This window comes from Anabrus simplex, chromosome 1, assembly GCF_040414725.1.
Source record: "Anabrus simplex isolate iqAnaSimp1 chromosome 1, ASM4041472v1, whole genome shotgun sequence".
Classification (NCBI taxonomy): Eukaryota; Metazoa; Arthropoda; class Insecta; order Orthoptera; family Tettigoniidae; genus Anabrus; species Anabrus simplex.
In genome coordinates this window covers 1,432,168,247-1,432,195,086 of record NC_090265.1, presented here as the reverse complement: position 1 = coordinate 1,432,195,086, position 26,840 = coordinate 1,432,168,247, and the positions used below count along the sequence as shown (strand labels likewise).

Genomic DNA, 26,840 nt, shown 5'->3' with positions numbered 1-26,840 from the left:
TATACAAAAACAGCAAAAGTGTACATATAGTGACCAGTGTTAAGGTTAAGCAGGAAAATGCTTAATGTTAATGTGATGATACTGATGATATGTTGCATCTCGAGACTTGGATAAGGTAGATTTTGATGTAAATACGCTGACAAGGGAGTTAAGGCTCCCAAAACATGTACGTATAAATTATTCAAATACTAATAATATATTGATAGAGCGGACCAAACAATCACCCTTGAACATTATTACTATTATTATTATTATTACTACGAGTCAATACCGAACGATATGGTCAAGTCTGTCAACTTTCCACTTTCCACTATGTCTCGCACACAATTTACCTGGCACGCGTTTCTCGCTCCCCTCCTAACTATTTGTGATGGTGACTCAACAGAGACAGTTATATTGAATTTTTAGCACAGTGATTTTGTTCTGCTTTTTAATGATAACCACTGCAAGTTTTAGACAAAGAGGTCCACAACCTTACCATAATCGCCTTATGATTCAGTGAAGTCTCATTATTTTTTTTTTTTTTTTTTGTTTTCATTTTCTTCATTAGGTTTTAGCACCCTTCTTAACATCAATTATGTAAAAACCTTAACCCTTTTTTTCACCGAAGACGGCTCATCTAATGATTGAGATGTGTATGTATTGAATAGGACATTAAATTTCCTTTGTAAAGTGACAGTCTAGCTGTCAAACTTACAAAACAATCAGGAGATATAAAGTAAAAACTGCTTATTATACATGTGAGCACTTCTGAATCCCTAAAATTTTTGCCTCATTTATGCCCAACAATGGTACACATGCAAAATAAAATAGGAAATAAGGCACTTAAGTTGGGGGTCATCAAATGTAGCGTGGCAGCTAACGCATTGTTCCAAGAAAGAGAATTCGCAGCTTACGAGAAAACCACTTTTATAAACAAATGTGGAGTATGAACAAGGTACTGATCACGTAAGTAAACTGAAAGGAAGAATGTTTACAATGGAATTCCTAAATTCTATTTTTTGTATGTTATACATTGTAAGCTCATATGCTGAATACTGAGTAGTCATTTGTACTGAATTCAATGCCTGTGACAGGCCTATATAAAGACAAATCTTTGCAGGAGAATTGAGTACAGCAATCTCAATCTCCTCTTAATGCTTCCGTAAAAATATCAAGTTTCATATCTGCTTACTTTCCACCGTACTTCCCGTTTCTGAACATCCCTGTATGCAAGTTACACAGACGTCTGAGGAAAATTTGGTGTTGGCAATGGACCAGTTACAGCAACACTGAATGAGAAAAATAGGATGATCTAAATGAGCAAATATACTTAGCAACTATTCTCAATGCACACATTCGACAAGACTCTAGCCTCAGAATTTCAAGTACCTTGGTTCCACACACCTTACTTTATGCAGCATATAGCCACTATCTTCCAAAACCTACTTCAGACAAAACTCAATTCTAAAAACAAATACTTACTTGTAAGTGTAAAGAAATCCCCCACCAACTTGACGAGGATTTAGCTGGTAATCCTTAGCGACACCCAAGATAACAAACTGTTGATTATCAGCTTGGTTGGAAAACTTCACAAGAGCAATACTGAAAAGGAAATCGCACAAAATTTTAAAAAGTGAATTTCAAAAAGAGGGCAGGAACAGGAGCAATGGGACGATTTGCACAATGTATGACACTGATTCTTCCACTCAAGGGGTGTATTTTTTGATTAATACTAGGAAAGGTAATGACAGTGCAAACAAAGTATGACGTGTTTATGCCTACCACTAGAGAAGGACATGATAAAGAAAATTAACACCACATGGCTCCAGAAAATTTTCTCCAAGATAAAAAAAAATTAAATATATAAATCTTGCAGCTCATGTAAACTTACTTGAGCTCCATGTCCAACAATTTACTTTCCAATCTGCTCTAAGATTTTATATCTTGGTACATTAAGAGATAATACTAATATAACATGCAGAGAAAAATGAAGGACAAAACTTTTCAACTGAACTATGCTTTCTGTTTAGTCATTTTACTCACAAAGATAGAGACCTAGTAAAAGAAATACTATTAAACCAGTTCGTGACAAAATATAACCTTGATCAGAAAACAAAATAGTGAGGACTAGTATTTAACATCCTTTACAGATGGTGGCCAATATACAGCAGAACGAGCATTTGAGAAAAACTAAAGCAATCCAAAACACTGTGCAATAGCTTACCACCTTGCAAGTGCTCATAGCACGGTTGCAATGTTAGCAGGGTAATGATATGAACGGAACTTAGGAACATGAAACTTGGGACAAAAAGAATAAAAATATACACATACCTGGAAAGTGGAGGTTTGAGTGTAAACTGCATATTCATATCTGCTCCTAAGTCCCCTGTCATTGATATCTAAAGCAGTATATTTTGTTAGTAATACTTTCTGCACAAGTCATTCTTTGGTTTGAATTGAATTCAGATCAGAACTGCAGGATTCTCATCAATATTCAGTCAGTGTATATTCATCATTTCCGATTCAATACATTCACAAAGAATAAACTGATAATGCTGCCATTGATGCTTTCACGGCCCGTACTTACAGACGACCTAGGCTTTTGGGCTTCCCGTGTCAAGAAAGTATGGTGCAATTCTTTAAGTTTCGCAGAGAACTGTGCTCTGCGCCATCAAAAGAAAATCTCGACTGTCCACGAGAAAGGCTTCTTAAACAACGGGCTTCGAATTTAGACGTTATAATAGAGGTGGAAATAGTACGCTCATTCGTCACCAGATGGCTCCCCACACGCGGTAGAACGTTAGTGATCGAAGCGGAAGCTGACGGAACCATCAGAATCATTTATGTACGTTGTTACACACTTCACTTACAAATATAAAAATAAGCACCAACACGTCAGTTGTATACATACGCACAGTAGGCTTAATTTATGAACGTTGTTACACAACACACTTACGACTGTAAAATTAAGCACCAACACATCACAAGCTCCTGTTGTGTGATCCAAACAAACACGCCCACAACAAAGACAGGCTTGAGATTGATGCTTTCTGCAGCTGTAGGCAGACAGGCTAGGGCTGTGAAATTCAGTTCTCTACCAAATCTTTACCCAGACTAGTCTCATGCATGCAACGTGGCTGGGAACGCAAATTTAAATTTCTTATAGTGGGAGTTACAAACGTACTAAAGAGCTACGTAAATGTGCTCTCCAGGTTTCTTTAGCTTGTATTTAATAAGACATGGACTGGGACTGTGGAATAATGATGCAATAACCAGGGAAACACATTAGATACTTAACCAGTTTTAATTGTTCAATGTTCTGAACTTTACCTTCTTAAAAGTCTGCAATTTTCTCGTGAACATTTCCATACACTAAAGGAACACTGAAGAGTCACATACCAATGAACATGAATTTAGGACACTCTGGAACATCACCTAATGGTAGAAGCAAATCTTCAATAACTACATGCCACGTTTATTGCCTGAACAAGAGTCAAACATTTTGAGGCATATCTTTCTCCTCCGCCGCATCACAAGGTTATCTCTCACACACAATGACTGCCCTAATTTCACTATCAGTGATTTCTTCTTCTACGAACGTATCAGAATACACACAACATGGTCGCAAGATTCAAATTGTTGGTACATCCAACTTTTCACACAAAAATTTCCAACTTCACCCTGTTTCTGCAACATCTAGCACTTCACTAGCTGTATGCTGCACAAACCACTTCAGCTTTTCTAAAGCAGTTTGCTATGATATCTTCTTTGTATACACCTCTGACGATTTGCATTGCTTTCAGTATGTTGACAATGTCTCTCTAAAGGCCAGTGTCCACTGATTAACATTTAACACCAACATGTTAAATTTAACATGTTACAATTGACATGTATATTGTGTTTGTGTCTTCCAATTGACTTTGCATGTTAACTCAGAATGTTGAGGTTAACACTTAACATGTTGGCGTGTTTTCCGCTCCAAGTGGAAAACATGTCGAGTCAATTCGTTGTTCGTGAGATGTTGGCACAGCTTCGGCAACTTCCTTGCCGTTTCCATGTCAACAGATAGCCAAACGACGCAAACGACGTGCTTCTCGTGAAGTAGGATTATAGTTACAACACTCCGCAACACTCATTCTCTTTGTTATAAGCTACAAATACAGTACCAGTACCGGTATGAGTACGCGTGTCGTTCTGTCTGCACTATACTAAAATTTATAGTCAGAAATGGAGTGGAGCAAGATTCCTTTGGACTTAATGATATAATAGAAAGGCCTTGTTTGCAGGATGTCTCATCAAAGGAATACAGAGATAAAGCGAAGAAAGCCGACAGTTTCCGGGAACTCTATATTATAATTATTCCCGCCAGTGCATCGAAAAGAAACTAGCGTACCTCCGCTCCCAGTACAGTCTACTATTGCAAAAAATCATAAAAAGTCTGAAGTCAAAGGGCGGGAGCGAACGAAGTTTATACTTCATAGTATCTTGCTTTTGAAGCAATGAGCAGGATGACGGGAGGAGATGTGTCTAATAAAACTGCATTGGAAATCATAACAAGAAGCAACAGTGGCAATAACAAAGGCCAAATCTTTTTCATCTGAGTCCATTGTCCTTGTTTGAAAATACTAGACACCACTTAAATTTATTACCACAAACTGATATGATGAACTACCTACATATAAACAAAGAAAGCAAAGTTTAACATGTTTATTAAGTGTGGACACAATGTTAAATGAAACAGTATTCAACATTTAACATGATGGTGTCACCAGTTAACATTTAACACTCTTAACATTTAACATGTTGTTAAATGTTAATCAGTGGAGACCGGCCTCAAGCCAATATTAAACAGGAAGTAGGCTTAAATTAGTGTTTAATTTAAAAGAAAATAATCCTACATAATGATTTACTCCACAACAATTGGATGAATATGAAAATTTGATTTAAGAAATAAATCTTCAGATGCTGTTGAATAGGCAGACCCATCAGAATTGTCTCCAGTTTGCTTATCTTCCCCAGACATTTGCAATTGGCTACTTTCACCAGTGTTGTGCAACGAGTATGCTGTCTGGTATGAGCTACATAGGAACATGTTTTGTGAAATGCCCAGCGAGTGAAACAAGTTCTAGATATATTTTGAAAAAAACTAAATTAATACAGGCAAACGAGTAACATCAATTCATTATACTGTAAGCTGAAATTTGCTATAATTAAATACCGTATTTACTTGCATATTACACCACCACCCTTTACAGCGTAAAAAAAAAAAATTAGGGGGTCCCAACATGCGATGACCTCGAACTTTGTACAGTGAACATAGCTTCTAGGCTATAAATTACAGTGAAACCTCGATTCTCCGTTTTTCGAGGGACCATGAAAATAAAACTTACAACACGGGAAAACTGAAAATCCGGGATTGAATGAAAACCATCAACAATTTGGCTAAACATTACAAAAATGAAATATGTATAATTATAATCTTACAAAAATGCCCAAAACCAAACCAAACTACAGCCCCATTGGGACTTTGCCTGCCAAACGACCGCTGCTCAGCCCGAAGGCCTGCAGATTACGAGGGCGCATGGTCAGTGTGATGAATCCTCTCGCCCGATATTCCTGGCTCTGTAGATCGGGGTAGCCATCTCACCATTAGATAGCTCCACAACTAAAGGTAATCACGTAGGCTGAGTGGACCTGGAACCAGACTTATATCCAGGTAAAACTGCCCGACATGGTCGCAATCGAACCTGGGCCCCCTGGTTTAGAGGCAGGCATGTTAGACCGCGAAACCTCATTAATTACCGGTACGAAAGTTCAAAATCTCGATACTTTATAATCAATTTTACAGGGGAATCTTCGTCACCCGTGAAAACTTCTTTAAGTTCAGCAACTTTGATTAGGCTAGCCAAACTCTTCGAAAAATCTAATAACGCCAAGCCAAACGACAATCGACCACACGTAACTTTTTAATTCTCTCATCGAATAAAATAAAGCACATTAGATACAAAAGCACCCAAAATGATGGCGAAATCCCTTCATTTCTTAATCTTTCATTGTAATTTGGTCTCCGGTATGCAGTTCGCAGTCAGTTTCTGGAAATCTCGTACTGCACAAATTAGGCCTACATCAACTTTTAAAGGTTATGTTGAACTCGAAAACACGGTTTCGAACGTACGTATCGATTCTTAAAAGTTCTCGAATGCATTATATTCAGTTCTGCGCATCACAAATCCAGTCAAATTGGAAAGATAAAAGAAATATCATCAAAACTTTAGAAATTACAGTTATTCGTGACCTTGAGGTCATCTGGAAAGCGGGCTCGCTGCACATGTCAGTACGAGTTGGAAATGATACCAACAATTTAAAATGTAACGTGCGCAAATAAAACGACTGCGGTTTTTGGTATTTCTAACATGAAAACTTAAAATTCCCAGTCTTGCATTACGACCTAAACAGTAATAGGCAATTCCAAGACCTCCCACGGATTTCTTTTTTTTTTTTTTTTTTTTTTAATGTAAGGCACAACATCTGTTCTGGTCTCGCTAACATAATCATGTATGATAATATCAAAAATACTGAATTTGTGTTAAGGAGCAGTTTCGATTCCTGCCTGAAAGCCAAGTTACTCTACAGTGCCCTGAGCAAAGTGCCAAAAACCTGTTCGGCAGTACAATCGAAAAATGTAAACATATAAATATCTAACCCTGGACATAATATGGATGTTTTATAAGTGCGAACATTTGACGAAACTCGTTCTGTCTTCAGAGCTATCGAAATGCGCCGTGTCTCCTTGCAATTGTTGTGGCCACTCTCTGCTTTATGACTTTCCAACATTCTCTAAACAATACCACCCGAATGCGATGCTAAGATGGTCTCTTATGCAAGTTACCGCCAATCGCTTTTCCAGTACCGGTACAGTACCGTACTTGCTTTCATTATGCAAACACGGGGCGTTAACGCCAAGATCCATAAATACAGAGATGCCAACTTTCAAAAAAGGTAATTCGTAATGCAGCCGTTAGGGCACGGGGGGAGGGGCGGTCGTAGATATATATATATATATATTTTTAAATCGTAATCTTACTAACTTACATATCATTTAAAGCTTGTAGTTACTGTTTGGTAAACGTACACTGGTAACATGCTTTTTCATTTCATATCATGTGCATCCTCTGCACTAACAGAGCACTTAACAGTTCGGAGTTCATATTAGCACGAAACTCAATCTTGTTCATCTTCATCATGCGCATCCGAAACATCGCAGCTCCACACACTACAAAACACGTGCGCATTAAACTGGGCCATTCTTCCGAGTATACCTCTCTAAATTTGCAACTATATTTATTACTAGCGTCACTAGTCGTGGTAACGTAATCACACGTATTTTCCTGCACAAGAAATCCCTTCATTATTTCAAACCTTTCGCATTTCGTAACACACGATTAGCATATATCCTAGAAGAGCAATATATGTAAATTTGGGAACCAAACTCCCAATAAATACTTCTTCAACAGTCACCCAAACAGTATTCACAATTAAACGAAGTTTGTCACCACTTTACCGCCAAAACAAAGACAAAAGAACTCTCATACTTGCATGGAAGTCTGATCATGTGACGAACAAGGACAACCCCGCAAGATATGCCACTTCACAGGTGCCTAAATTTCCGGTACTGGAAGCACACACTGCGAAATATTCTTAAAGGAGGGACAGGAAAGGGGGATAAATTATTTCTGAGAAATCCGAAGATAATATTCTGAGAATTCACGCCGCCTTGTGTATCCTTTTGAACACTTCATACACTCAGATTTAAAAATCAACAAACAATCGTAATTTGTGGTGTGTGATTCGTAAAGGCGTAATTATGATGGGTAATTCGTAATTATTACGATTGAATCGTAATAGTTGGCATCTCTGTAAATATGCCATAGCCGTCCTTTCGAGAGACACGTTTTATTAAAAAACGATTGATCGAGGATTTAGCGATGATGGGAGTGGAATTTCTGGACGGTTGATCCGGGAAATCGTTTCTTCGAGGAACGGATAATGCGGGACTTTTACAACGCGATTTAATTACGATGCTTGCGGGACCACGCAATTTGAACGCATATTCTGGGAAAACGTCTTTTCCGGGAACGGATAATCGAGGTTCCACTGTATACATGTAAACATTCCAGACTTTTCTTTAACAAACTTATGAATGTATTTTGAGTTATACTGGCCATTTTCTTACCAAGGCAGTATTTCTAAATGTAAAAAGGCAATAAAAGGTGAACAATTTTTAGGTCTTTTTAATTATCATTTCACATCAGTTTCACCTCAAATCTTCTGATTAGGTTGACGCCAGGAAGAGCATACAGCCCTAAAAACTCACTATGAAGATTTGTGTCACTTCATACTCTAGGCCTTAGAGAAAGGGGATAAGATACAGTATCATTTTCTCATATTATGCAATATTGATACAGAAGAACCTAATGGCCAGTCATTTGTGTCAATCAGTTGAGCAGTGCCTACCGAACAGTAAAACCTATCACTGCTTTCATATGAATTATCTTGAGTCACAACTTCCCTGCTACGGGCATATTGTCATTCCAAATGACGTCATCTTCATGCCATCTCGTCAGCCATGAATAGAGAGCTTTCGAAGTTGAGGTCCTCTAGAGGTCCCTCTTTTTTTCGACACTTAAATAGAATCCGAACAGTGAGAATGTATTTCCAAATGGTTTCTGGAGATGGCCTCTGATACTCCCAGTTGGTGTATATGTAGCAGAAGCCGCTCTTAAGAATAAAGCCATGCTGTAGAAAACATGCCAAACAACCAGCTGATAACGAGTGTATGTTCAAAGTTATACTTCCGAATGTTTTACATAGTGACTGGAAGAATTCTTCGGATAACTGCTGCTGTTGAAAGCAATACTCTTAGTTTTAAGTATATTTCATGGTTGTTCTCCACATTTATATATACCATCAGGGTTTACCTAAACAGCTGTATAGAGACCGCTCTTTAGGTTAGGTACGCCATCGAGTGCCCGCATAGTACCATAAGTTCCACGATGGGAAGATCAAAAATAAATAACAAAAAAGCCTGCCGCATTTACGAATATCCACAGGTGTGGCGGTAATCCGTTTTATTATCATAATGTTCTATTTTGTACAATCTTATCCAATGCAGAGTATATTGTTTGGAGTCTCCGAAAATCGTTAAGTGGGGACGTAAAATTATTATTCATCAGGTACGTTGGCGAGTAAAACAATCATCACGATTAGACTGTTTTTTTGTCATGTTTTAAACCTACTTCTCTCAAAAGGACTACACTGGTCCGAGTTACAAGATATTAAACTATCACTTTGTTAATGATCTCACCTGCTATAATAATAGCAACAACCATGATTATTTCTTAACTAATGTAAACTTGTTTTTTATCCTGAGGTGGTGCAGCTCTTTTCAGACAGACCTCCCAGTGGGAGGGAGTGTCATACCATTTTTCCTGCATATCAGCCCTCCTGCAATTTGTAAATCTATGGCAAAAAGGTTACCAGAAATCAAACTCAGGCTCCCGAGAATGGCACCTAATTGTGCTAAACATTACTAACACAAAACACAGACATATATACAGGACTGATGTGTGTTTTCATTGCATGGGTCGTACAGACGAAATTATTCACGGATTTGGGTGATGTCATCAGAGCAGCAGTAAGGCTAGTACCTGCTTCAAGGCGGAATAGTTTTTCTTCCCTGATGAATTACTTTAGGGGGGAGGGGGGGTTGGTTGTATTACAAGGGAGGGCGGGATCTAATACACAATATGGTATTTTAACACATTAAATGAGGAAAAGGGAATGGGCCAAAAAATAATTTCGCAACTCTGAACATTTCGTTATATTGGTGTGCGTCACAATACATTTTACTGCAACTCTTTTGAAGCAGCGCACAAAAATGTCACAGATTACAAAATACCAAACGTCTTAGCTGACTATATTTGTTTTACCAGTATACCAAATTCTCCACGCAGTTAAAAATTCATGCTAGAGACTCCTTAAATATTAGGAAGCAAAATGAGAATCAACTTTGATACTGACATTAATGTAACTTAACACCAATGACAGCGAGAAATCCTCGCTTTAAACTCTGAAATTATCGTTCCTGAACTGTTCATATATTTGACATGAGAAAATTGATCATTTTTTTTATTAGAATATTTTACCTAAGAGCAGCTTCATTCTGTTCCAATTTTATAAGCTGTTCAGTTTTGCCTTCGACAGGATCCAGAAGCCGCACCACTGATGCCCACATTCCAGGTCCAGCTTTAGGGGCACTGAAGATATTCTCAGGAAGATCTTCATTAAGGAAGGCCTCTGCCATTTCTCGAGCTAATTCCTGTTCCTCTTCACCAGCAGCTTCTTGCATTTCCTACAAAATACACGGATAAGTCTGAGTCATGTTCAGACCAACCACAGCTTCAATGTACATGTGAAATGTTCTAGAACCTACCTCTGCCATTTGAATCCGCCGCTGCTTTTTGGTTTCTTCAGTGTAGGCATTATGATCAGTCTCTAGAATTATCAGATGCGCAGAGTCTTGATGAATAACAAACTTTCTGGGAGTGAAATCCACAGGGAAAGATACCTTGAAAAGGAAAATGAGAAAGATTTGTAACGTTACCAACTCAAAACGTAACAACACCCTTCTACACTTCATTAGGAGATATTTACATCAAACAGTTATTTTGCAGCTGATAACGTGCCAGTACCTATTGAATTTTTCTAGAGAGCAGAGTTTGTGTTCCAGACATATTTTGTTTTCATCCCTGTGATTTTCAATTGTCCTATTTGAATTAGAGAATGGAAAATTCATCATGACCCCCCTTCAGTGTCTACAACATATTTATCTATTTTAAGCATTGGAACAAACTGAAGGTCAATAATCACATTTCTTTAACACAAGGGGTAAAAAATAATTTCAGGGCTAGGAAAAATGCGATCATACTAAGTGGTTATATATGATTTTTCACGAGAGTTTAATCCTGATGTAAACAAGGCATGTCCACGCCTCAGCCAAAGAAAGAGTTGTGATTCGCTGAGCGTGTAGTATCGACCTCCGCCCTGTCAACGTCTCGTGTTCGGACATACAGTGCTGCGCATATTACCTAAAATAGACGAGGAACAGTTTTTGAGCTGTGCGAAACTAAACAGAGGGGTCTGAAGGGAGATCTACTGCTGAAGATTAGGGCCTACGTTATTTATTTATTCATTTCTGAATATTAAAGAAAGCTATCGTAGGCTAGAGCACAAAATTACACACGTACGAAGATTTATCTTAGGACAGCTATTTGAAATGTCCGCCCGGTAGACTGTAACCTAATAGAATACCAACTTTCGTGTATATATTTCTTATGTTGTAGAGTTCCTATCCTGATAGAATATATAGCATGATTGGACATGTCAGACGGAACTGTTGATAATTCTGTAACATCTATCGAAAAGAAACAACTCAAAAAGACAAGATACACAGGCAGTTGCGGTCTTAACAAAGTAAGAAGTCCATGCATACTGTATATGCTTACCTTGCTTAGTCGTCCTGCAGGGGCTCAATTCCTTCCATATCAAACGATGTATCTCCTCCATTCTCATTACTGTCACTGGCTGATGAGTCGCTACTACTCTGGCCGCTATCAGTGATGATAAATCTCTCGACAATTTCATCTGTTAGGCCATCTAGCTCCCACATCTGGTCTTCTTCTTTCGTTGCATTTCTAATGCAGTCCTTCCAGTTATCTGCTTTCACATTTTCAAGGGCTGTGCCAAGTAGAGCTCGTACGTCTTGTAGCTTGAAGGTCGTGTTGTTTCTCGCAACGTAACCCTTCACTTGACTCCATATCTGTTCAATGGGATTCAGAGTGCAATGGTAGGGTGGAAGTCGTAGCACGCAGTGGCCCGCTTTCTGTGCTCTTTCGTCGCAAATATATTTGTCATACTGGTCTCACACTGACCTCACCCGTTCAATGAGTTCTGCTTTGACCATATCAGCCTTGTATTCTACTTGGTGACTGTCGAGCCAGGCAATGATCTGGTCTTTCCGCATTGCCATTGTAGGGATTCGTTCCACTTTAACAGAATGGTAAGATGCATTGTCCATTACAATCACGCTGCCGGGTTCGAGTTTCAGTAGGATAGACGAAAACCACGATAAAAAAACGTCACCTGTCATTTCTTCATGATACTCTCGTGTCGTTTTAGATTCAAACACGAGAGCTCCACCTTCCACAAAACCAGAGTCACTACCTACATGAACAATGATAAGCCTTTTGCCTTTCCCAGTCGGCTGCTTCAGGCCAGTTGAAAGTCCAGAAACAAAGGCCTGTTTCTTGGATTTAACAGTGGAATCAACCCATACTTTCGAAGTTACGTGTCCTTCGTTAAGCCACGTTTCATCCAAGTAATAAATTTTGCGACCTTCTGCACGATATCTCCTAATTTCACGCAAATACTTCCGTCTCCACAATACAATATCCTCCCTATCCATTAACACAGGTTTACGTTCTCTTTTAACAAACTGGAACCCTATGTCCTTTAAAAGTCTGTACAATGTAGTTAAACTGAAGGTGGGTAAAGTTTTATCTTTATTCACACTGTCTAATACTTTGCGTAAAGTAGGTGGTTCATTCCGAAAAAAGAATTCATGAATTTTCCTTCTAATACCACTTTTGACGATATCGTCGTACTTCTCGACTCTTTGAGGTCGTTTACGTTCCTTTCCCGGCGTTGTTAATTTCCCTGTCTTTCTAAACTCTGTCCGCATGTTATGAACCGAACTAGCCGACACACCACACAACTCTGCACTTAGTTTCTCTACCTCTTTTACGGCTAAACCTGGATTCTGGTCACTTATTTTATTAAAAACATTCACAACGCACTGCCTATGGTCACTTCTGATCGGTTTTCCTCTTTTGTGCTTCACTACACGCGATGGTCCTACCTCTTGCTCCATTTCTCTCACTATGAATACTGACACTGACAGCTGCTGCAAGATGCAACACCTTATCTCCACGCTGTACAGCTTGGGACTTTCCCTCACTATGAGAAAACTTCCTGCATTACACCACGCCTTCTGCCTTCAAATCTCGTTATTTAATCACTGTTTTATTAAAAAAACATATAGATACACACCGGTATATATGACAACCATATTTTAATTTGATTACGTACTCTTTCAGACTATCTAAATGTAATAAACTAAGATAAAATTAAATTAATGTGACGTACTAATTTTCTTCGAGCTCGCATACAGTCCAGTGAGTGCGACGGTTGCTTCTCCAATCAACTACGTCTGTGTCCACGTGTAAAGCCAAGGTGCTCCGCCTATTTGTTTACATCAGGATTAAACTCTCGTGAAAAATCATATAGCAAAAATTTTCAATGCGATAAGCAAGGAATTTTCATATAGACTTAATACAATGAAAATCAGGACTTAGAACTTGTGTGTTAAGCGGGCAAACGTGCTCATGAGGAACGCCCTAATTTCTGAGACAAACATTAAGTAGAACTACATGCATTCTTTGTGCAGGATAAACCCAATTTTGCAAAACTCTATTTAGCATAAATCCACCTTTAACAGAAGAAATTTCAAGTCGCTGCATATTATTCTGCAAAAGCAATGTAATTTTATATTCAATGTAACAGATATCACATTAGGGCAAAACACACTTAGCATAAGGAAATGTTAAAATACTAAAATCATTTATCTCCGTTTATGAGACATTAATAACGTATGAAAAAGAAAAACTTGCAAGGATTATTAAAGACGGGAGAGGAATTTAGAGCAGGGACGCTTAACGTTGAAGTGAGACATCAGGCTCGCGTATCTGACTGAATGCTGTAGTAGAGAAAAGAACCCTGTGGTAATGACAATATTATGGCCTCCAGAAATTCCTAGATTTATCTGTGCAATATCCGTTGGTTACAATGAGAACCCTTTCATCAATTACTCTCAGCAAATTTGAGTGCAATAGTTTTCATACATTCACGCACTACTGCAAAGTTTACGTTGAATGCGATCGATCCTTCTCCTTATTGACTCAGATTTGAATTAGAGGGATATTTCCATGTTTTGAACCCTACTCTTCAGGAATACGGACATGTGTGTCAGTTATCCCTATATTGCCGCGATCAACGAATACGTTACGCTTCAGAAGAATGCTCCCTATATATGTGAAATATTTCATGTGTCGGTCTCAATGTTTTCGACACGCTTCAAACCCTGCCGTGGAGCTCGTTCCGTGCGGTGCTGTCATCTGTTCGCCACATAGAAACTACCAAGACCTAGCTGTAAGGTTAAGCTGTCATTTGTTCTCGTGTGTGTGGGTTTTTTTGTTCGTGTATAATTACTGGCTTTACAGGTACGGTATAACCAATGTTATATTGTTAGTGTTAGCTGATCAATGCAAATATAAATAGCAAAGATTTATTGATGACTACAAGTGGTTTTTCTTGAAATAATGGTCTTTATTTAATGTGTTGTGTTTGTAACATCTGGCACTAATGACAACGAACATCGATCAGTTACAGAATGCAACCATCAGTGTTTTACGGGAGAAAAAAGCAGCAATCCAAACTATTTGCTAAACCACCTAGGGGAGAAAGTGATGAGTTATTAGGGGATTTTGATGAGGAATATATTCCTGAGCAGGATACTATTTCTGCAAGTCATACAGGCGAGTAATTTATACTATACCACTTCTCAGATATTAAATTCTTATACTACACCAGTAAATTGAAGAGTTTCTAAAAGTTCATTTCCTTCTGTCCAGTTTCTGACAATGAGCAGGAAAATAACGACGGGGAGCAGGAATATGTTGTTTCCAGTCAACCTGCTTTGCATATCCAACAAGACCAGAGCTACCTGGAGTCAAACTGAGAATAATGCTGCTACAAATGTTACTACAGTAGAACCTCGATAATTCGAAATCGGTTAATTCAAAATCCCGCCTAGTTCGAAGAAGCTCTCGTTCCCGGAAACATTAGATACAGTTCTGCATGTTATTTCAATTGTTTAATTCGAAATACGGATAATTCATAATTCGAAGTACAATGTCGGTCCCATTACTGAAATTCAGACTTTTAATTTGAAACTGCCTTTACATTCTAAAACAATAGTAGGCTACAGAGTAATTTCAACTCTAAATTTATCTGCTCCGCGTCATAATAGAACGCGTGTTCCAGAACGTGGAGGGGTAGCTTTCCGCACTTGCACTCCGGTGGGTCTACAGTGCACTTCATGATTGTGAAGTTGAATGAAATCTGAATTCTTTTGTATTCAAATTTTTTAGGAACTGCGTAATATCACTCAACAGGCAGTGTGCGGTAAAACAGAATCCGCGAACATTGGTGATTCCGACAATTGACTAAAAAACGTGGCTCATAATAAATTCGCAGGCACCGAACAACATTGTCATTGCCAGTGAAACTGCATTGCTTTATTTAATGCGAGCCCAAACGGTCTTATGGTTTTAAAGGAGAAATTGCCAGCCGGGATATCGTACAAGGGTGAGGGATGGGGGTCATAGTGCGTTGCAATGCAAATGGACGAGAGATACTTTATCCCCTCGTGATAGGAAAGTTCGATAAGCTACAATGTTTTAAGGGCTTCGGGCGCTTTCCAAGCCAGTACAAAGCATCTAAAAATGCAAACAGTACAGAAATCCAAAAAATTATGCATTTGCACAGAGGAACCGGTATAATTTATCCTCGTCTGAATTATGAGATTTTTTCTTTCGTTGTGTGAGGTTATGTTTGTCAGTGATTTATCCAAGTGCATTATTTGAACATTGTAAATGCACCCCGTTGGGTAAGTTTCGGAAATAATTCTTTTTTCATGGCATTCGAAAGGTATAAACTGTGAATCAAGGTTAACTGCATGCAGTAACGGGCCTCAGAATATTTTGTAATGCGGCAAGTGTTGGTACTTCTCAATTGCGAATTGGCGGTTAATTCGAAATCACGTAATTCGAAGTCCAATTTTTGAGTCCCAACGACATTGAATTAACGAGGTTTTACTGTATATGACTAGGAACCGAATACCACTCCAAATCTATTACGGAACCCATAAACTATTTTAGACATTTCTTTGATAGCAATATACTTTAACACTCCGTCATTCTTTGATAGTAATTTACTTGAACACATAGTCAATCAGTCAAAATTATACTCTGTGCAAAATGATCCCAATAAGCCACTGACGTTGACATCTAGCAAACTTTAACAATTCCTTGGTACAGTTATTTTTATGTCCGTTTTAAAGCTTCCAAGGTCACGCTTTTACTGGTCAAAAATGGTTTCAGAAACTATGAACAGAGATCGCTGGGAGGAAATAAAACGTAATATCCATTTCTCTGATCACAGTAAAGCAGTCACAATTTCTTCAAAGTACTCCCAGTAATTGATTCATTATTACTGAAGTTCAACAACCTTGCCAAAAATGCAAAAATAGTTCCATTCAAAGGCACAGTACTTTGAAATTAAAACAATACATGCCAAAGAAACCTCATCGATGGGCTTACAAAATTTTTGTGCTCAGTGATGTGACAGGCTTTGTATACAATTTTGAAATTTATTCAGGGAAGATTGAGCCACTACCTGGAGTGCAGGATTTAGGGGCAAGTTCAAATAGTGTGTTACGTCTTGTAGATATCATACCTATTCAAATTAACTTTTTGTTATATTTCGACAATTGCTTTACCTCCTTGGAACTGTTCATGCATTTGACCAGAAAGAGGATTTTTTGCTTGGGAATCATCAGGGCAAACAGATTACAGGGTTGCCAGTTGAAGTCAGACAGAACAATGAAAAATGGTCATACAGATCAATACATGGTGTGAGTATAAATGAAGTGAAATTGTATGACAACAGAGCAGTGCTCCTTGTGTCAAGGTTTGCTTCAGCTGAACCCCTAGGCAGAGTCGAGTGTTGGGACAAGACAACAAGAGAAAAAGATGTGCCTTGCACATCCATTGTCATACTTTACAACATGTCCATATGGCTATTGAACAGAAGAGATAGTGCCATTTTTGGTGTTCCCAAGAGAAATGGATGTTCTCTTGAATTCAGTGTGTACACTAAAGAATATTTGTGCAAGGATGGGAAAGAGGTTTTCCGAAAACATGGACAACCTAGCAGCAGCACTGATGCTGAATTTCAAAAGAAAAAGGAGGCAGGACATGCAGCAAAACCAATTCACCAGAAAAGTGTCAGAACAGATGGTACAGGGCACTGGCCTGTCAATTCTCCGACTAAGGGAAGATGTAAAGTCCTGTTTTCATGTGTGACAAATGTCACGTATTCTTGTGTGCCGGAAAAACTGCTTCATTCAGTTCCATTCCTTATGAGGGTATTTTGTGAAGAAAAAGATCAGTGGTTCTCCTAGTATCCCCAAATTAGATTTGTGAATGGGTATGCACAAAGAAATATTGTAAATAGATTTTGTTCTTGTATAAATGGATTGAGTATTTCCCAGGTTCCAGTACTCATTTCTAGAATTGTGTAATTGAACTGTATGGAATCCATAGACTCCAGCACACTATTAGAGATACATTGATTTTTACTTCGATATATAAGCTAGGATTATTGCAGATGCCTCAGTTGCCTTTGTAACGTTTTAGTTACCTTTAAGTGAATGTCCCATAAATGTGGTAAAATTATAAAAACTGTTATTGTCAAATACAACCTTTATAGTGACAAAATAATCCAAAAAATATGTTTTTGTCATTGAAATCAAAATTAAGGCAATAGAGGGTTATAAACTTATTTCTTATTCCATGGCCTACCCTGAATCTATGTTCAAATGTTCATATCCAGATATGAACTACACACACCTCATACGACAAATAACTGAGAAACTTGGCTCGCTACTAAGCGCCTGACAATGGTTCTGGACTGAAGCAACATGTCCACCCGCATGAAGATGCGACTTCCAGTCTCGGGAAATGATAATGGATTGTGGTTGAACATTTTCATCGTCTTTGTTTAGAGCTGCACATAAGTAGTACATCTACGCCCAACTTCGACAACGTACGCACAGTGATACTTCTACTACGATTCTATTTGGCTTCTGCATCTAGTCGTACTTCGAAATCCGTGTTATTACAAATTCAGGTGACAAATCTTCATGGGACCTTGTAAATGGTGTCTTCTGTAGCATCAGTAAATTTATATTCATGGGACACTTATCAATGCTCAGCTTCTACTTCGATAACGAGCACTGTGGGATTTAATTTCAAAGGATTAGTGGTGGTGTTATTGAACGACCTGCAGAAGCAGAAACTTATCAGGAAGAAGTGGTGTTATTAAAAATTCCTGACTTTATCCACGTATTCGATGTAAGCAAATCCGACTGTCATTATGAACTTAATCGCCTAGTACAATACGTAAATTATCACGATATAAATGAGTAACTTAGTAAACTGTAACTGGTGTTGATAACTTAGGTTTTCATAGTAATGTGATTTATTAGGGTACCCTGTGTATATTTCGTGCAGCTGTGGTTTGTATTATTTACAAGGTTCATTTTCATATTTTGGACACACTACAATTTTCTTCATTTTATTTTTTCGTAGTTTTATTCTCAGTACGTGTTTCATTGATTCTTTTTCTTGGAATTAGTGGGTTTTAAGTTAATCCGTGTTTCGATTTTCGACAATCGTTTGAAATGCACACTCCACATTTTGGCATTCTTTTTAGGTTGGTTATGGACCTTTTACTCATGCCGAGTTCTTGCTGGTTCATGAAAGTAATATATACCTGCCAACTTTTAGAAACCAAAAATAGGAAGATTATTTTAATTTTAGGATTTCATCACACATACTCCACCATGGTCTAAGTGAAAAAAAGGTCAGGATAAAAGGCATACATATCGAGAGTTACAATGTGAATTGACCATTAAATTTAAAATCTTAAACTAAAGAAACATAAAAATGGTTACAAGAAAATGTACCTAATCATTCTCATTTATGGCACATACGAATAATATTTGCCACACCAACACACGGAATAAAATGCATAATACCATGTTTTTCGTGTAATAAACGCACTTTGACCAAAAAAAATACAGGCAAAAACTTTGGATGCATAAATTATTCAAGGAATTCGAATAGTTAAAGATTATTAACAACTCATTTACATTTAAAAGATACATCAAATATAATATAAAAACAACTGGTTCAGCTCATTTGTGGTTATCGTCATTTGGCGTAAAATTCCAGCGTGAAGATGTTTTCTGGAACGCCAAATAGGGTTCATCAAGTAAGTTATAGGCCTACACGTAGATTTGAAGTACCAAAACTGGAAAATTTTCTTCCCATTACGGGATGACAATACGACCTGAAGTGAAAATAAACTAATAAAAGTACAATTCATGTGATGTCATAACAATGACATACCAGAAAAAAAGAAAAAAAACGTCCAACACGAGAAGGGCCGGGCATCAACGGAGGGACCCTGCTACATTACCCAAAACTGTTTGTATCCAATCTTGTTCGAGTGACGTGTCCATCCACCCTTTTTCTTGAATATAAATGTGAATCACTTGCGGAAATTTTGCTTTAGGCATTGCTTTTAGTTTCAGAACAATGCAAGGTGCTTTCTGCCATCAGCTGTTACAGCAAGCATTGCAGTACATCCTTGTTTTTTTTTTTTTTTTTTTTTTTTTGCTTCTGATAGAGCATACGATGTACTATGTTCCTTTCTTATAGATTGTTCGACTTTGTGGCATATTGAAACCGATTGGCGCCTGTACTGCGGTTCCTGTAAAGGAGATCAAATATTCTTTCACTTCACATTTCTGAATCACAAAACGTAGAAAATGGTTGAAATTAGTCATTTTTCAGCATAATGTTGTTCGTCAAAAAGAAAGTCTTATTTCTCATAATACCAATACCTCTTCATAAAAATGATCAAGCCTCCGCTAACCTTCAAATCAGAGACACTGATTCCATGTGCAGCGGCCATTTCTCATTCCTTAAAATATAGCATTTCGTGAGAAACGGCTTATCCAACGTTGCGTAACAAAATCATATATTTAAGCAGATCCTCCTCTACTTGCAGAAACTTGCCACTTTTTGGTACGCGAAATGCTTTGCGAGACTTGCTGAACGCTTCAAGTGCACTCCTGTTACTGCAGTAACGTGCATTTCATTTGGACACTGAATACTTGCTGCCCGCTGCTCTATTCCCGGTATGTTTTGGCGTAACTGATCACCGCCAGTTTGTACGATGCAGTATTACTCCTATACAAACGATTTTGAGATAACAGAATGGCCGTACCCAAAACACTTAAAACCAGTGCAGTGGGATTTCCTGCCGGCTAATAACACCACGTTCCCCTTTATTTGGAATGCCCGCTTTTGCAATAAGAAGCCAGCTACTTGAGTAGTCGACAGCTTTACTTCGAAGAGCATCCAGAGTTGCTTGATGGATGTCCAAAGTTGTGGTTGCATCAAATATGTGAACAATACTTTTTCTCCACTTTGGACCCCAAATTTTGGTATACGCAAATTACACAAGGGTGTTAAGTACGCAAGAAAATATAGTAGTTTCCATTATTACAAGGCAACATGAACGGAAATTTATAGGTATCTCTGAATACTGTTATATTTTTTGGCCATAACAAGAAGAAAATGCCAGGAACTATCACAAAAACAAACCTCTAAAAAACATTCAACTCATTGAAATTATGCACTTAAATACGCAAAACTACCTCATACAAAACAAATCAATATGTCCCATACATTATCAACTTATGACCGACAGAAAGGAAAGCATAGAAATGCAAGAAAAAAAAGTAGCGTACAACTCGGATGAAACTACACACAGAAACGGTGTTAACAGTGTGAAAACACAATAACAAACCCATTCTTTCGTCCCGATTAACTGAGTTGCTAGCATGCAGTAGCCTCTCTTGCTTGCAGGACGACTGCTGCCCTGAATCTCCAACTCTATAAAGTGCAGACGCTGCTGTGCTGAGCGGAAAACACAATACACGAAGGTGATCGACGAAACGCTCACAAAATAAAGCATCAAATAAATACGCTGGAAAATGAGGCTTTGTTAATTACGCAATAGCATAGGAATTAATCTTTTATCCTAGGGGAAAAAGTAATGGCCGTACTAGAGGTGTTATTGGTCAAAAATAAATCAAAATCGGAAGAGTAATTAAAAACCGGAAAGTTTCTGGGTAGATCGGAATGGATGGCAGGTGTGGTAATGTATCTCCGTTTCGTTTCCTCCCCCCCACCCCCTCCTATAAAGTTGTTCCTTACAGTTGTGATTGGTTTGTGGGGGAGGACTGGGACTGTACTGCGTGCATAATTAATTTTAGGTTTTTGTGCTGCCCGCTTGTAATTAGTGATGTCACTCAAAGGCATAATTACGATGGAAAATTCTCAATTATTAAAACTGAATCGTAATAGTTGGCATCTCTCCTCATGTATAATCAAAAATCATCCAGAATTACCCCCCCCCCCCCCCCACACACACACACACACACACAAAATATTGAAAATTTGAACAAACAAAGGTATTCCTTACCTGATTAAAAACAGCTCCCAATTTCTCTAGTGCCAGGATCCTTAATGTATTTGTAGAAATGGCAACAATACCCTCTGGACACTGTTCAGATGAAAAGCCAGATGCATATTCAAGCGACTCATACGATAATGGTGTCAGGTGGAATCTATTTTGATAGTAATAACTGAGCCACGAACGACTTGACATTGCCAAAACCTGCAACAAAGTACTACTGACTGACCACACAATACAAAACAAATGAACACAACAGGTAAATTCCAAATATAACAAGGTCAGTTCATGTTTGTAATCATGACTAATCAGTAGTCTAACATGTTTAATAACATCATACCAAGCATGAAAACTGCAGTGGGTTGCTGTTTAGGATAAACATGCAAAAATTGCATTTTAGTCCTCTCCTAGATTTTTGCTTCACGGCATTTTGATTTAAATATTTTTCTTTGTATTACCATCATTTAGGAATTGCTCACCGGTGGTCATACACCCATGGAAGTGAAATTACTTTAATGGACCACATTCCCACTGTGTTCACACAAAATATTGGTTTAAACCACCAACATAGGGTGTCCGTACATCACAAAGTTTGCATTTTTAACCGACACTGTGCTACTCCGTCAATTAAAAAAACTGACAAGGGACAAGATATCAGTTATGCTCGAACCCACACCAAGAAGGTAAATACTGTGGATCTTGCGGTGTGCACATTTGCATAAGTATTTACAGAGTAAACATACAGCTCGGTCAAAATTGAAACGACTAATTCCTAACAACTAAAAAAATTGCATGTTTCTTCCATTCATATTAACTGTGTTTACTAAACAAAGCAAAAGTAGTATTAGAATTTGTTTTTTTGCTAGGGGCTTTACATCGCGCCGACACGGATAGGTCTTATGACGACGATGGGATAGGAAAGGCCTAGGAGTTGGAAGAAAGTGGGCGTGGCCTTAATGAAGGTACAGCCCGAGCATTTGCCTGGTGTGAAAATGGGAAACCACAGAAAACCATCTTCAGAGCTGCCGATGGTGGGACTAGAACCTACTATCTCCCGGATGCAAGCTCACAGCCGCAGTATTAGGACGACAGTGATGAGGCCTGATTGCAAACTTCTCATGTTTAATTACCGTTGTGTATTTTACAGAGGAACCTCGACTCTCAGTTTTTCGGAGGGACCACATGAAAAAACAATTTGGCTAAACTTCAGAATACAGTAGAACCTCGAAAATTCGAAATCCATTAATTCAAAATCCTGCCTAATTCGAAGAAGCTCTCGTTCCCGGAAACATGAGATACAGTTTTGCATGTTATTTCAATTGTTTAATTCGAAATACGGACAACTCATAATTCGAAGTACAAGGTCGGTCCCATTACCGAAATTCAGACTTTTAATTTGAAACTGCCTTTACATTTTAAAACAATAGTAGGCTACAGAGTAATTTCAACTCGAAATTTATCCGCTCCGCGTCATAATAGAACGAGTGTTCCGGAACGTACAGAGCGCGAGCTTTCCAGCCGAGTTCAAGGTCGCGAATAATAGTAATTTCGGAAGTGTTAATGATATGTTTTTCTCCTTCCAATTTGATTGTGATTAGCGACGGCCACAACTAAATATAATGCATTCGAGAACTTGAGGATTGTTACTTTCGAAACCATATTCTCGCGTTCAACATAACCGTTAAAAGTCGATGTAGCCTAGGCCTACTATACGCGTTACAAGATTTCCATCAACTGACTAGGAACAGTGTACCGGTGATCAAATTACAATGGAAGATTTAAAAAAAAATTGCCATCATTTTTGACGCTTTGTATCGAATGCGTTTAATTTATTAGATTGGAGAATGAAGAACTACTTGTGGTCAATTGTTGTATGGCTCGGCGTTACGGGTATTAGATTTTTTGAGTAGTTTGGCTGATCAAAGTTGCTGAGCTGAAAGAAGTTTTCACAGGAATATGGCAAAGTTTTCAGAGGAAACTGACAAAGATTCCCTGGTAAAACAGAATGTTAAGTTTCCAGATTTTAAAGTCGCGTACCGGTAATTAACATTTGAAGCCAGCCACACGGTCTAACTTGCCTGCCTCTCACCCGGAGGGCCCAAGTTTGATTACGGGCTAGGTCAGGAGTTTTTACCTGGATATGAGAGCTAGTTCCAGGTTCAGTCATTCTACGATTACCTTTAATTGAGGAGCTATTTAATGGCGATATGGCGACTCCGGTCTAGAGGGCCAGGAATAACGGCCGAGAGGATTCATCACACTGACCATGGGTCATCTTGTATCTGCAGGCCTTCGGACCGAGGGCGGTCACTTGGTAGACGGAAGGCCCATTGGGACTGATTTGGTTTGGTTTGGTTTGGTTTAGGGGCGTTTGTAAGATTATAAGTATACATATTTCATTTTTGTGATGTTTAGCCAAATTGTTGATAGTTCATTCGTTCCCGGATTTTCCGTTTTCCCGTGCTGTACATTCTTTTCCGTGCTCCCTCGAAAAACGGAAAATCGAGGTTCCACTGTACTTGTAGCGGAAGACTGCACTTACCGGCACACAAGTACCGACATTGGCATTGTCGTAGACAAGAAACTGAAAAATGTCATGAAGCATAAAAAACACCAGGCACAACCACAACCTCCACTATCTATATGGTACAAGACAACCAATGTGGTTGTATATTTCATGCCAGGATTGGTCTCTTTAGCTATCATAGGTTTATGCACCCCTTAATTCAAGGATAGGATGAATCGCAGGAGAAACGAGTACTCAGATAAGAGTTCCAGCCACCGCCAATGAGATAGAAAGTATAATCATTAAGCAACTGATTGAAAATGTGATACTTATTACAAAGGCATTGTAACAATTTTTTTTCTAATTATTTTTGTTACAACAGACTACAACAAGCAAGGTAACAGACTAACTTTGAATCTTCACATAAACTTTTCATTTTAGGCTGGCTGAAGGAGACATTATGTCAGATGATTGAATTTTGAAAGTGATGGATTTAAAGGAAGGAAATTTGACAATATCTTGGAGAAGAATAAGGCAGAAAAGGGAACCCAATGTGTTTTATGTTTATGAACACACTTGACAACATTCTTTGACATAAAAATACAGGCTGTAAAAAAAAAAAAATGCCCTGCAGTTGTGGAAGAAGTCTAGAAAGAAAAAACTGTACAGAACACAAATTTTACAAAGGAAGATTAATTTTAATGAGCAGTATGTTTGAGAGTGTTAACATGCTACAGGTATGGAGACAACAGTCTTCATTCGGGAAAACAAGTGGGTTTACATCCCCACCCCTTGCAGTCTTGAGAATGGTTTTCTGTAGTTTCCTATTTACTTTTGCAGGCTATGCCAGGGCAGTTTCTTTCCACCACCTTACCCTATTTCATTCACTATCATTCGAGGCACACCTCAATCGAGGCTGGTGTCAGGAAGGGGATTCAGCCATAGACAAAGCCAATTATTGCATTTCACCAAATCCCCAACCCTGACCAAGAAACTGGTCTGGAGGCTAGACACACAAATATAAAGGAAGATTAATATGTAACTGAAGATGAGAGATTTTCAAGTAAAACACTACACTTTTAATGGATGTTATTTAATCCCCAGGTAATCTGACAAGATTTGTAATAGAGATCAGAATAAAGGCAACAATATACTTACAGCTTCACTACCCTGCATTCGAATTCGAAATAACTTGACAGGACGAGATCCCAGGTAACGTGTACGTGTATCCGACAAATCTCCTGTGACCTGGTCCAAGACAGTGCGCAACAACACACCATTCTGAAGTCCAATGTTGAGATACAGTGATCCCTGACTCCCAGGTTCGCCCTCCTGACTATCTCCAGCACCCATCTCCACAATGCACAATGACTCCGCAGCTGCAGGTAAGGCTTGCATACTCAGCGGAGATAAACAATCCTGAGGAGAAAGGTTAAGAGTTATTAAATACAGCTTCTCTTGGTATTTAAAAAACCAAACTACTGAAGTAGTAAAGCAAAGGACAGTACAATGAGCACCAGTGGGAACAGATTGAAGCATTCTGAAGGTAAAAATTTCAAACGAAAACCACTAGCCATGTACGTGTGTACATCCTTATTTGGACTATTATGCCCATCAAAGTTCTAAATTTAAAAGTACAGTAGAAATGCACTATACGGAGCATGGCAAAACACGAGAACCTCATAACAATAGTTTTTTCCTATCCCTTGAAAATTCCTAAATTAAACTCTGTACTATTCTTCAGTTACAGAGAGAGCCCTATCACCAACACATCCCTTGTTACGAGTGATTAAGCGCGCACAATTTTCTCTCTCAACAATTGATCAGGACCTCCGCATTATTAAGTATGTAAATAAAAGCAGCTTAATGAACAGATTATAAAATACCAACATACCTTGGATCAACACCTTAATGATAATAATAATAAAATAATAATAATTATTATAATTATAATAATCATTTGAGAAAACAGAAGTAATGACTAACATCAGAGGCTCCACCAAAACTCCATACAAAATACGGGGACATCACCCGAGCAGACAAATTCAAATACCTGGGTAAGATCGTCATGAAAAATTGACTAGATAAAGAAGCACTTCAGGAGCGAGAACGCAAACTGGAAATAGCCTACCAAACATCCCGCACAATCTACAACAAAAAATGCCTTTCCCAAAACACCAAGATACGTAACTACGAAACAGTTCTGAAGCCAGTAGTTCTATATGCAGCAGAAACCCCGTCTGTAAATGCCAACAAAGGACTCCTTGAAAAACTGGAGAAAAGAGAACGCAAAATTGTGAGAGGAATCTTGGGATCAAAGTACAGAAATGGAATCTATCAAAAGAGATCCAACAAGGAAGTCTACAGCAAAATAGAGAAAATTACAGACACAATCAGAAATAGACGGGCACAATTTTACGGTCATCTGAAAGGAATGGACAGAAGAAAGTTAACTAAAGAAATCTTTCACCTTTTTGATTCAAACCCCAAAACCACAATTCCCTGGTTTAGAAATACCAAAGAAGACCTGCAAATGCTACATATCTCAGCTGAAGACGCCTTTAACAAATCTCTTCCGCAAGAAAATATTGACGAACGGGCTACACCGAGACGAGCAACCGAAGAGAAGACACGGTGCCCCTTGGACAGAGGACCGTAAGCAGGCCCACTCACAAAGATAGAGGGAAATTTGAGCTCTAAAGAAGGCCAAGTTCAGTGTCAAATGCAACAAGACTTAACGTGGTCCTTGATGGCACCAGCGAATTTATATATATATAAAATAATA

The 26,840-nt window shown here is 38.4% G+C and overlaps 1 protein-coding gene across 1 annotated transcript in view; it reads right to left on the bottom strand.

The window, feature by feature from the left end:
- Sf3b3 (splicing factor 3b subunit 3) overlaps positions 1–26,840 on the bottom strand; it is a 258,058-nt gene that overhangs the window by 36,861 nt on the left and 194,357 nt on the right. The window contains exons 13-17 of the mRNA XM_067137901.2: positions 25,214–25,474; positions 21,559–21,753; positions 10,475–10,609; positions 10,188–10,393; positions 1,465–1,584 (exon numbers count right to left, since the gene is read on the bottom strand). Of these exons, the coding sequence (XP_066994002.1) occupies positions 1,465–1,584; positions 10,188–10,393; positions 10,475–10,609; positions 21,559–21,753; positions 25,214–25,474 (917 nt within the window). The remainder of the gene's footprint in view (positions 1–1,464; positions 1,585–10,187; positions 10,394–10,474; positions 10,610–21,558; positions 21,754–25,213; positions 25,475–26,840) is intronic.